This window comes from Neovison vison, chromosome 10 (assembly GCF_020171115.1).
Source record: "Neovison vison isolate M4711 chromosome 10, ASM_NN_V1, whole genome shotgun sequence".
NCBI lineage: Eukaryota > Metazoa > Chordata > Mammalia > Carnivora > Mustelidae > Neogale > Neogale vison.
This window is the reverse complement of record NC_058100.1, coordinates 71528277-71539827: the sequence shown is the minus strand read 5'-3', so window position 1 is coordinate 71539827 and position 11551 is coordinate 71528277. Positions and strand designations below refer to the sequence as shown.

Here is an 11551-nt window from a genome sequence, read left to right as displayed (position 1 = left end):
TTGTGATTTCTGTCAAATAAATAAATAAAATCTTTAAATAAATAAATAAATAGAACAAAATTTATTTTTAAAAAATTAGGCAATTGTTTGGATTAGTTGAGGTCATGCATGGAAATACTTTGCACCATGCCTGACTCATATACATCATAACTTGATAATGACTATTATTGTTGTTGTTTTACCATAGTTGTTAATATTACAGGAAATATCTTTGAATTATAAAGGGATTATTTGAATAGTCTCACTTTTGAAAGAATTTTTCTGGTCCTTTGGGTAGAGCTTTCCGTAGTCAGAGCCCTGGGACATTTGTCTGCTCCTGTTCCCCTCTCGTCTGCAGTGATCTCCTCTGCCACCATGAGGAACATCTTCAAGAGGAACCAGGAGCCCATTGTGGCTCCTGCCACTACCACCGCTACAATATCAACTGGGCTCTTAGACAACTCTACCGAGAGCGGGGGCGCTGGGGAGAGTAAGGAGGACATGTTTGCCACGATAAAGGACAAATTCTTCAATGAGATCCAGAAGATCCCCTGTGAGTATCCCAGGGGGATGAGAGGATGGGGTGAGGCTAGGGTTAGTGAAAGGCCTTGTGGGCAGGGCAGGAGGGGAAGAGTGGGAAGTGCCAATGGGATGAGATTGGCTGCATGTTTGGATTTCAGGATGGGTTATTTGGGGAGTCCCTTCAGGAATGGGGGAGAGTGTGGTCTGGCACTAATAAAGGGAACAAGGGTTTTATATGCCCCAGTCTCCCGGGGGGGGGGAAATTCTTAAAAAGTTTAGAAAATTATCAAAATTTGAAACCAAAGGAAAATGAAAAATCACAAAACGGAAGTTATAATTGAGGTTTTCCAGTCATATTCTGAAACTACGTTAGTGTGGAAGACAGAAAATACCTCCCCTCATCTCCCATTGCTTTCTGAATTCTTGGCAAAGGCTATATAGGATCACCAGAGATGAAGGGGAGCAGCCCCACCCGTGAGAGATGGCGCTTCAGGACCACGGAGAGCAGCCCAGGGCCCACGAGTTCTGCCAAGTTGAGCCTTCTAGGTCCTAAAGGAGCTTGGCCTGCAGGCTCTGGGTCAGCCGTCTCAAGACTGGGCATAGGCAGTGGGTTGGAGGGGCTCTTCCTGTACTTGGTCCAATAAGGACATTCCCATTCTCTCCACTATAAGCCAGTTTTCCATAGATCAAAGGAGTCAAAACAACAGAACCAGTGGGAAGACAGCTCCACAACCAGAGTTGATGTTCTTCCTCATATACACCTGGCTGCTGTCTCTCAGGGACCTATACCACAAGGGTAGTAGGCTAAGGAGAGAGGAGGGTATTAATGAAAAGACACGCAAAAAGGCTATGCAACTTCTATGTCAATCACTCGTGAGTGTGTGGTTCACAAAGGTGGAGTGTGGGCATTGGAGTTCATAGTCTCCACCCCTTCTAGCCAGTGCTCTGGGATCTGGGGCTGTATGGCAGAGCGCTGCTGACTTTGGGGTCTTCTCTGTGTGGGCAGTACCACCCTGGGCACTGATTGCCATTGCCGTGGTCGCGGGCCTCTTGCTTCTCACCTGCTGCTTCTGTATCTGCAAGAAGTGCTGCTGTAAGAAGAAGAAGAACAAGAAAGAGAAAGGCAAAGGCATGAAGAATGCCATGAACATGAAGGACATGAAAGGGGGTCAGGTAGGACAAGGCAGGGGTGGGAGGAACGGAAAGGAGCCCAGGCCAGCCATTCCAGATTCTAGAAGGTCAAACAAAGGCTTCTGGGCTCTACAGCCAAAACAGCTCCCCTTCTTAGAACGCCACATGCCCCCCACCTTCGTGCCTATTGGCTACATCTCAAGTGAACTGTTGTCTACCCATCAGCTGGTGGGAAAGGGGGGCTTAGTCACATGTTAGCATGACTCATCCTTGAAAACAGAGGACAAGAACAATATATTGACGCCCAACGAGGTTATGGGGAGAAACCCCAGCCTGCCAAGAAACCACCTTTGGAGTGACCCTGTGTTTTCCTGCCTGAAGAGACTAGAGGACAAAGTCCTGCTGGAGGCCTCTGCTAGGGAGGGGTGGGGGACCGAATGAGGTAAAAGAATGGTCACGAGGCACCAAGACAGGGCCAAGTGGAATCCATCTCTCACATAATAATTTTGGCTTATTTACCCCTATTTTTTTTATGTTCATTGGCCTGGAAAGGTCCTTTGATAAACTCTTGTTTCTCCTTTTGAGTTTACAAAGGCCCCTGTGTGCTTCACTTTTGCCCACATTTGCTCGTTTGTTCTGGGAGTGATGAGGGGAAATCTCTTGCTCAAGGAATCAATATGGAGGGTGAAAGGAAGGTCTTGATTTCAAGAAGTCAGCCAGAGATTTAAGCCTTTGAGGGCTTGTGTGTGCTTGTATATTCCTGCCTGTATGCATGTGTGTGTGTGTGTGTGTGCGCGGCGTGCGCCCAAAGGAAGCCTGTAGTATACAGCCGAGGGGGGGAGGCAACACTCCAAGAATGATCTGGATGTAGCCCAGCCTGCTCTCACCAGGTGCTTGTGACTTCAGGGGCTGGTCTGAGCTGTAGGATTTTCTCTTACATCCTTTTTTCCTTCCCTTCTCACCTCTGTGGACTCTCCATACTCCTGAATGCCCGGACTCTGCTCCTGGTAAGTCTTGCCCTGGGGGGGGGGCGCTGAGCTGGGGAAGCACTGAGGAGAGGCTAACAAGGGAAGCATCCCCCACCCCACCCCCACCTCAAGAAGCCCTAGAGCACTGGCATGGTGCCTGGGCTCACAGGATTGTGTCTTGCAGGGAGAGGGGCACACCCAAACCAGAGCCACGTCTTCCAGACACAGGCTGGGGTCCTGACGGGCTGCCTGGGGGCTTTGAGGGGTTGTGCAGAAGCAAGTCCCCCAGGGCAGTGCTGCATTCCCACTCCTTGCTCCACACCCAGCTCCGAGTCAGGGTCTGCATGGAGGGGCTGGCTTCCCGCTGGCCCTGCACTGGCCAGGCTCCATTCTCTCCTCTTAACTCACCCATCCTCTTGCCCAGTCCCCATAGGATGATGACGACGCAGAGACCGGCCTGACTGAGGGAGAGGGTGAAGGAGAGGAAGAGAAAGAGCCAGAGAATCTGGGCAAACTGCAGTTTTCCCTGGATTATGATTTCCAGGCCAACCAGGTATGAGGACCTGGCTGGAGGGTAAAGTGGGGGCCGGAGCCGAGGGCTGGGATGTGGGTGGGAAGGGGATAGAAACAGCTCCACACTCCCACACACCTCACTCCCGCCTCGGCCCCTAGGCATTGCTCCTTTTCATGGAGTGGGGTGGGCTGGAAATCACAGGCATGTACCCCAAGACTGCCTTGGCCACCACTGTGCTCTTTAGAAGGTTCCCTGGCTCGGATGGGCTCTGCTGTGAACTTGCCTACCAACCTTGGGCAGATCAGTTAACCTCTCAGCTCCGGCTTCCACCGATGTCATGCCAAGTGGGGTTGGAGATGGAGACCGGTCTTCCTCTCTAGCACCACCCCATTCCCGCCTCCACAGCCGCCCAGCACTGAAGAAGGGTTGGTGCGTGCTGGGTCCGGGGCCACGTCTGGTGTTGGAGCAGTCCCGAGACTCAGGGCCCCTCTCGTTCTCTCCACAGCTCACCGTCGGCGTTCTGCAGGCTGCCGAATTGCCTGCCCTGGACATGGGAGGCACCTCAGACCCTTATGTCAAAGTCTTCCTTCTTCCAGACAAGAAGAAGAAATATGAGACCAAAGTCCATCGGAAGACCCTGAACCCTGCCTTCAATGAAACTTTCACCTTCAAGGTGATGCGGCCAGAAAGTTCCCTCCCTGATCCCAATTCCATTTCAGACCTTTCTTTCATCCTTTCATCCTGCGGCTAAGGCCCTGGAATGAGCTCAGGCTGGAACAATGGCAGGTTGGACTGTGGGCTTGTGGGTGAGGTCACTACTCAGGCTCCTGTAGGACGGTGACATCTCACCTTCCCACACACACTCGTCTCCCCTAGACCCCGAAGTCGTCTCTCTGTCTCTGCAAACTTGCCGGGAGTCCCGTGGGTTAGGGGGAGTAGAGCTCAGACCCAGGGTCCCGCCCACAGCAGCCCCTGGAGGTGTGTGAGTTGCTTTGACCCCTCTCTGATCCTGCTTGTGCCCTCCAGGTGCCATACCAGGAGCTAGGAGGCAAAACCCTGGTGATGGCCATCTACGACTTTGACCGCTTCTCCAAACACGACATCATCGGAGAGGTAAAGGTGCCTATGAACACCGTGGACCTTGGCCAGCCCATCGAGGAGTGGAGAGACCTGCAGGGCGGGGAGAAGGAGGAGGTGAGAGGAGAGACCGGTTGGAAGATGAATGTGGCGGCCCACCTGGGTTGCCACCTACTGGCACGACAGGGAGAGGGCGGCCTTTAGGGTGGGTGGGCTGGGTTAGGATCCCAGCTCTGCAGCCAGAGCTGTGTGACCCTGGGTACATCACTTAATCTCTTTAGACCTGGCTTCTCTCCTGTAGTCTGTCTTTACAGGTGAGAATTACTTATTTCTGTAATGCCCCTGGCACCCAGTAGACACCTGGCATCTAGTAGGTGCTCAAGTAAAGGAGAACACCATTGTTATTTTACTCCTAAGGTTCTGCTGTCATTAGGGCCAGGGGGTTCCTGACTTTGTGCCTCAGTTTACCCACAGGGAAGGCCCACATGTATTATAAAGTTTTCTCAGCATGGGGGCTTGCCCTCCCAGCAACTGCTGTGGCACTCAGTCACTTAACCCAACATTTATTAAGTACCTGTGTGCCATATACTGTGCCGAACATTCCATTTTAGCCACCGCTCCTTCCAAGCATCCGTCCTTTGTCTCGGCCAAGCCCCTGCTGTGTGCCCAGTGCAGTACTGGTAATGGGGGGTAGGTGAGAAGGGACACTTACGACACCCTTCCTTCCCTTGGGGCTCACGCTGGGTGAAGGCAGGCCCAGAACACCTGAGCTGAGAATGAAGAGGTCAGAATTGGCCCGAGTGGCCCCATGTCTGAGCACTCCGGTTCTGAGCAGCTCGACTCTGGCCTGGTGTTGGCAGAGCTCTTAGGACCCACCAGCGCTGGGCTCTCCCCCTGCCCCCAGTGCTAAATTGTTGTGGACTTTGTGGAACTTTCACTGGTCACAAGGAACCCCCCACTTATCTATGTGAAAGCATTCTGGGGACAGTCACCCAAGAAAAGGGATACAAAGTGCTTGGAAGACCACAGATCCCTCTTCAGGCAGAATGGTTGACCCTTAGTGGCCTCAAAGGCAGAGGAATCAGGGAGGAAGACTTCTGAGACAGTTTTCCAGTGTCCTTGGAAATGAACCCTTTCTAATCTACTACACCCACTCCTTCCCACCTCCCTTAGGCCTGGGGTAGGAGCCGGGCCACACCCCACAGCCCGAGTCTCTGATCACCCGCAGCCTGTGCTCTGCTCCTCTCACTCTGAAGGCCATGGCTCCTGCAGCGCCACTCTTAGAGGCTTCGTTGACTGGAGCAGGAGGCCGGGAGACCTCAAATATCACAGATATGCGGATGGGGACTGGGGACCGAGAGAGCTGGGGAGGACCACTGTCTCGCCAGTCTCGGCAAAAGGGGGGTGAATGGCGGGATGGTTGAGATGACCCTGAGTCCCGCTCTTGTCCCTGGACAGCCAGAGAAGCTGGGCGACATCTGCACCTCCCTGCGCTATGTGCCCACAGCCGGGAAACTCACTGTCTGCATCTTGGAGGCCAAGAACCTGAAGAAGATGGACGTGGGCGGCCTTTCAGGTACATGCAGGGCTTCTGGCTGCCATTGGGTGGCAGCAGCGAGCCAGTCACGGCCCAGAGCCCTCCATTCCTGCTTTGGTTCGAGGAACTCTTTCTTGTCCCCGGACCCAAAGGCTGTCTGAGCAGCAGTGGGTCCTGGGGCTGGACCATGGAACAGGAGACGCCTGGCTTTCCCTCCTTTCTCCAAGGGTGCCCTGCCCCCACTCTGAGCTGCCAGACTCAGAGTATGGGCTGTGGAGGAAATGATCGGAGTCTTATCTCCCAGATGAGTTAATGGCTTCTCCCAGGGAGGTGTAGGAGGCGGACGGGTTGCAGGCCATAGCTTGTGTCTCTGTCATATCACCAACCATCTGGGACACTTCTCCAGGGGAGGCCCTGCCGGCTTTACCTTGGAAGGGGACTGCAGGGTGGGGAGCACTGGGAGTAGAGCTGGCCCATGGCATGGGGTCTGCTGGGACAGGGGAGCATGTCATGCCTTGCAGGGAATCGGGCTTGGCAGCTGGTCCCTGACTCTGTAACCGACCAGCCGTGAGACCAGGGACACGTCATTTCCCTTCTGTGGGCCTCAGTTTCTCATCTGCAAGGTCTGGAGGGTTGGATTGAATCGGGGATGGCAGATGTGTGTGGTGCCTGTGGCAAGCCTCTGTCCCCTGCCCAGGACAGAGAGCAGCACATGAGCACTTTACTCCTTCTGGATGAAGCCTTAGTCTCAGGAATGGCCCACATCCAGTGCTCCAGGCAGCCACAAGCAGTCAGCCCGCGCTGGTCCTCCCGGTTCAGCCTTCTTGTCGTCCCTGAACTAGACACTCACTCTGCTTCCTTGGGACTCAGTCACCTGTGCCTCTGGGCTTGCTGGCGCCTGGCCTTGGCCTGGGGATGCTCTGGGCAAGGGCATTTGGTGGGAAGGTAGGGGACTGAGGGGGCCTCTCCGGGGCCGCGGTTCTCCCTGCGCAGATCCCTACGTGAAGATCCACCTGATGCAGAACGGCAAGAGGCTCAAGAAGAAGAAGACGACGGTGAAGAAGAAGACGCTGAACCCCTACTTCAACGAGTCCTTCAGCTTTGAGATCCCCTTTGAGCAGATTCAGGTGCTCGTGTTTCCGGGAGCCCAGGCGGGTGGGGGCGGCAGGTGTGCCCTCGAGGGGCGTGAGGGAGCTCCCCCGCAGCCCTGGAGCCGCCTCGATCGGCGGGGAGGGCTCTGGCTCTCACGGTGCCGTCCTGGGGTCTCCTTCCCAGGCCCCCTTCCAGAGTTTTTCTGAGATGAACATGAACTACTCAAAACAATTCTACTGGTGGGGGGGCACCCAAGTGTGCGATGGGCCTGTGAGGTTGAGCTGCTGACGAGGTGGGCGGCAGCATCCTCCTGGCCCGGCCACTTCCCGCCTTGGTCATCCTTCCCCCACTTCTGCTGCTCCCTAGGTCTGCTCCCAGCTCCCCCCACCACCCCCTTCCTCTCCCCTCTTTCCGTCCATCCTTCCCTTCTCTGCTCTCTCCTTCCTTCCTCCTACCAGCAAGCTCGCTAAGTGAGAGACCTGGGCATCATCTCAGACCCTCTGCCCTTTTTCTTTCCATTCTCATTTATCCAACATACTTCGCTGAGCATTCCCTAAGTGCCAGGAACTCGTGAGATGCCGGAGAAACACAGGTGTAGAAGACACAGTCCTCACTGTTGAGGACCTCACAGTCGGGAGGGACTGCAGGAACAGGCCACTGAGACCCAGGGAGATGGGGCTTCAGTGTGTGTGACTGCAGACCACAGTGACCAACTCAGCTGAGGCTCCCTGGAGCAAGTTTGGTCCTAAAGGATGAGCCTGAGATGGGGGAGGGGTGGAAGGGCTGGGAGCGGGGGTGGCCAGGCCAGAGGAAGGCACTGATTGTCCCCTCAGTCAGTCCAACTAACCACCAAGTGCTCTTGATTCTCTCCACTCAATGCCTCTCCAGTCTGGCCTCTGCTTCCGTTCGCACTGCCCCACCTTGGTTCAGGCATTCACGAGCCCACCCCCCCAACCCTGCCGCGGCCCCCCAGCCAGGCCCAGTCCCCCTCCAGTGAATCTGTGTCACCTCTGTGAAGCCTTTCCTGACTGACCCGAGGAGGACGGTCACCTTGTCCGAGTTCCCACAGTACCTTCTACTTACCTCTCTAGCTTAAACTTTATCACTTTGAGTTGTATGTTTCTGAGTACGTGTCTGCTGCTTTCGTTAGAGGTGATGTTGCCTTTTCCCTTTTCCTCACCCCCCTCCACCCCTGGCCCTCAGCAGTGGACAGAGCATGGCACGTGCTCAGTAAGTAGCTACTGGTAGAAACAAAGGCTGTTTCCAGAAGGTGCAGCCCCTGCCTATGTGTAAGTCCAGCCTTTTTGGAGCCAGAAAGGGAAGCAAGGTGCTCTCCTTGCCAAGCATTTGGAGTAGAGGAGGGAAGAGGAGAAGTTAGGTCACGCGATTGCTCGTTTTCACCTGCCAACTCCCCCCCTCATTTGTTTCCTCACAGAAAGTCCAGGTGGTGGTCACCGTGCTGGACTATGACAAGTTGGGCAAGAACGAAGCCATCGGCAAGATCTTCGTGGGCAGCAACGCCACGGGCACGGAGCTGCGGCACTGGTCCGACATGCTGGCCAACCCCCGGAGGCCCATCGCCCAGTGGCACTCACTCAAGCCTGAGGAGGAGGTGGACGCGCTTCTGGGGAAGAACAAGTAGGCAGCAGTGGCCGGGAGCCCGCGCCGTGACAGACACTGACAAGATCCAGAGCTATCAATACCTCAGTTATGCGACCTTAGAGGTTTTCTTTCTCATTTGTTTGTGGTTGTGTCCTTGTTTTTCCTTCCTTCATCTCTTTTTAAAGACCAACTTCCCTCTGAAGGCTGTGTGAGGAGAGTCCCCTAACAGGTCAAAGAGAAGCCTGGCTCTTTTCATCGTCCCAGGAGCTGTCCTTGCTGCATGCCCTGTCACGTTTCCCTCTCACTCCTTCAAAGCTTCTCTGAAGCCTCACCCTGAGTGAGGCCCTCTTCTGGCAGAAAGTCTCAGCACTTCCTGTTTTTCGAGCGTTCTGGACCAACAAAATGGCAGCACATCCTGTTTCCTGACAGGAAAGGCAACACAGTGGCCTACGATGTGTGTGTGTGTGTGTGTGTTTGTGTGCATATGTGTGTGCGTGTGCGTGTGTGTGTGTTTGAGTATCTCTCTGCATTCCTGGAATGAGCCATGGACAGTGAAGTTGTGTGGGAAGAGAAGGCTCTTCAGGGACTCTGAAATGAAGAGAAATCCACTGTCTAAGTGGAAGATCTTTCAGCTCGTGGAGAGGGCTCAGAATCCTGGCCAGATGCCAGAAACTCCCATACTCCTTGTGGGTGGGTGTGGGAGGCAAGATGTGGAGACTGGATTTGTCCAGAACTAGGACCAAACCCCTGATGCCATCATAGACTTCCTCCTGTCAGGCATGGTTTCCCCACAAGTATGGTTTCTGGGACATTCATGGCCATGAACTATTACTAGATCGGTCAGGCTCTAACAAGGGACCATCACTCCTGGGATCTCACTGTTGTTGACAGTTAACATCAAACTATGAAGAAACAAAGACCCATTACCTAGAAAGACCAAATGAAACTCCTGGATCTTCTTCAGTCCCTTCCAGTGGGAAACACAGACGCTTTCTCCCTTTCCAGAATATAAGCTATGCGGTTGATTTGCATTGATTCCCCATCATGCCTTTGCTTCTGTTTTCTCTTTTAATCTAAGTGGAGCAATGCTATCTGAAGACTGTTATCTGTACAGAGCCAGAGAACTCTTAAAAGGAAGGTTTATGTATTCTTAGTTCCCCTGAGGTCCAGGTAAGAAGGGGGAGGATGGTGGACGGATGGCAGAGATTTCCCGGATGAGACGGGTGGGGGTGCTGAGATTCCCCCCCAGCACCCACTCTTCTGCCTTCCATGCCAGACAGCTTATGGGTAGCTGGCGTGGCCCAGGGAGACCTGTGGGGAGCCCCATCCTACCGTTTCTTAGGGAAGCTTCTCTTTATGAAAGCCAAGAAGCAGGATATCCATTCCAAATGGGAGGTGGAGGACAGCTGTGGGGGTTTCTTCCCCACGCTCCATTGTGTCCCATTCCTTCTTCACCTTTTGTCCCCAACACTGATAAAAAGCCATATATATGTTAGTCAAGTTTGCACTGAGCCTCCTTCCAAACACTCAGCCTGGGCAAGTTAGGCCCCACACGACCTGAGGTTAGCGCCACTTCCTTCCGCCCCTTCCTCCCATCCTTGCCTCCCTTCCTTCAGCCTTCAGCCTCTCTCTTCCAACCATGAAGCCCTGAGTCCCTTGTCAACTCTTCGCCACAGAATACTCACAGCTTCCTCAGAACCTTGGGGATCTCCCTCTTTCCTGGCAAAAATGGCAGCACTTCCTGTCATGCCCCATCTGGGTCACCTCAGCTTCCTCTAGGTACCTGAGACAGATGGACAGTGTTAGAGAAAATCAGGCTATGAGGATCCACATGAAGAAGGTGCAGAGTGTCTTTTTATTTTCTTAAAAGAAAGACAGGTTTTTAGTTTCTTTTTTTTTTTTTAAAGATTTTATTTATTTATTTGACAGAGATTATTTTTTTTTTTAAAGATTTTATTTATTTATTTGACAGAGAGAGATTACAAGTAGGCAGAGAGGCAGGCAGAGAGAGAGAGGAGGAAGCAGGCTCCCTGCTGAGCAGAGAGCCCGATTCGGGACTCGATCCCAGGACCCTGAGATCATGACCTGAGCCGAAGGCAGCGGCTTAACCCACTGAGCCACCCAGGCGCCCTTGGGTTTTTGGTTTCTGTTGTGCCAACTTTTTTGTTTAGAGTTGGGGACGAGGGAACACTTCCACCAGAAGCAGACTGGGAAGCAGGGCTCAGCCTTGTTCATCTCTCAGAGACCCTTCTCCTTGCTAGTGGCCCTTGGTACATGGGAGATTGTATTTTACTGGACTCTGTGTAAGTGTGGGTGTGTACTCAATGATGAGAAGGTAGGACTCCGACAAGGACTGTGAACTTTGGACCTTGGGACCAGAGTTGTGGTCATGGTAGAGAGTTGTAGGAAAACAGGGTGTCTTCAGAATCTGGCTGACGGCAGCGTAGGATGTCCTGGTATGGACATGCAAAGTCACTGGACTCTTCTCCCATCCCCAGAGCTGTGGGATTTTGGTGCTTTCTCAGGTCTCTATCCCCGCTCTATCCCACAATCCTTGTTCATAGGACCTCCCTGTTGATCTCATCTTCCTTACCTCCATTCTTTCTCCCTCTCCTGATGTACTTTCTACCACCTGAGATTCTTCTGTGCCCATGAACCTCATTTAGCCCTTCCAGAGCCCGAGATTTGCCACTCTCCTGATGGGGAGGAGAGGAAATGGTGGGTACCTCTGCTGGTTTGGGTGATGTTCCAGAAAGAAGACAGGGGCTGGATTTTGTTACTCTGGACCCCCCTCTAGTGAGCAGGCTTGAGGGGTGGGGACGTGTTGCCAAGAGACTGGGTGTTGGCACCAGTTGACCCCAGGGAGAGACCTGAGTGTCTCTCAGGCAATAGTTCCCCCCTCCCATCCGCCTATGTTCCTGCCGGTCCTTGGATGGGCTCTTGGCCAAGAGGAGCCATCCTAGTGAGGGCCTCTATCCAGGTCTATGAACTAGGCTGGTAAACATACTTACGCTTGTAAGTTCTTCACACCTGAGAGAGGATGTTACCCAAAGCACAGAGCATTGTTCTGAACCCTCACTGCCATGCAGGTTTATTTCTGGGGATGTTAGGATGCTGGGATGCAAGCCC

The 11551-nt window shown here is 53.4% G+C and overlaps 1 protein-coding gene across 1 annotated transcript; it reads left to right on the top strand.

Moving 5' to 3' along the window:
• Positions 1–354: 354 nt before the first annotated feature.
• On the top strand, positions 355–10336 carry SYT2 (synaptotagmin 2). The gene is made up of 8 exons (XM_044266333.1): positions 355–532; positions 1508–1674; positions 3034–3153; positions 3620–3787; positions 4141–4308; positions 5650–5767; positions 6722–6855; positions 8256–10336. The coding sequence occupies exons 1-8, from the start codon at positions 355–357 to the stop codon at positions 8460–8462; spliced, it is 1260 nt and encodes a 419-aa protein (XP_044122268.1). The 3' UTR covers positions 8463–10336.
• The last annotated feature ends 1215 nt before the right edge of the window (positions 10337–11551 follow it).

What these genes read in the sequence shown, in the direction of transcription:
- SYT2 (XM_044266333.1), top strand. Translation starts at nt 355, where the DNA reads ATGAGGAACATCTTCAAGAGGAACCAGGAGCCCATTGTGGCTCCTGCC. An exon ending in ATGATTTCCAGGCCAACCAG is followed by an intron (nt 3,154 to 3,619) that starts GTATGAGGACCT and finishes TTCTCTCCACAG; the next exon opens with CTCACCGTCGGCGTTCTGCA. An exon ending in GGACGTGGGCGGCCTTTCAG is followed by an intron (nt 5,768 to 6,721) that starts GTACATGCAGGG and finishes CTCCCTGCGCAG; the next exon opens with ATCCCTACGTGAAGATCCAC.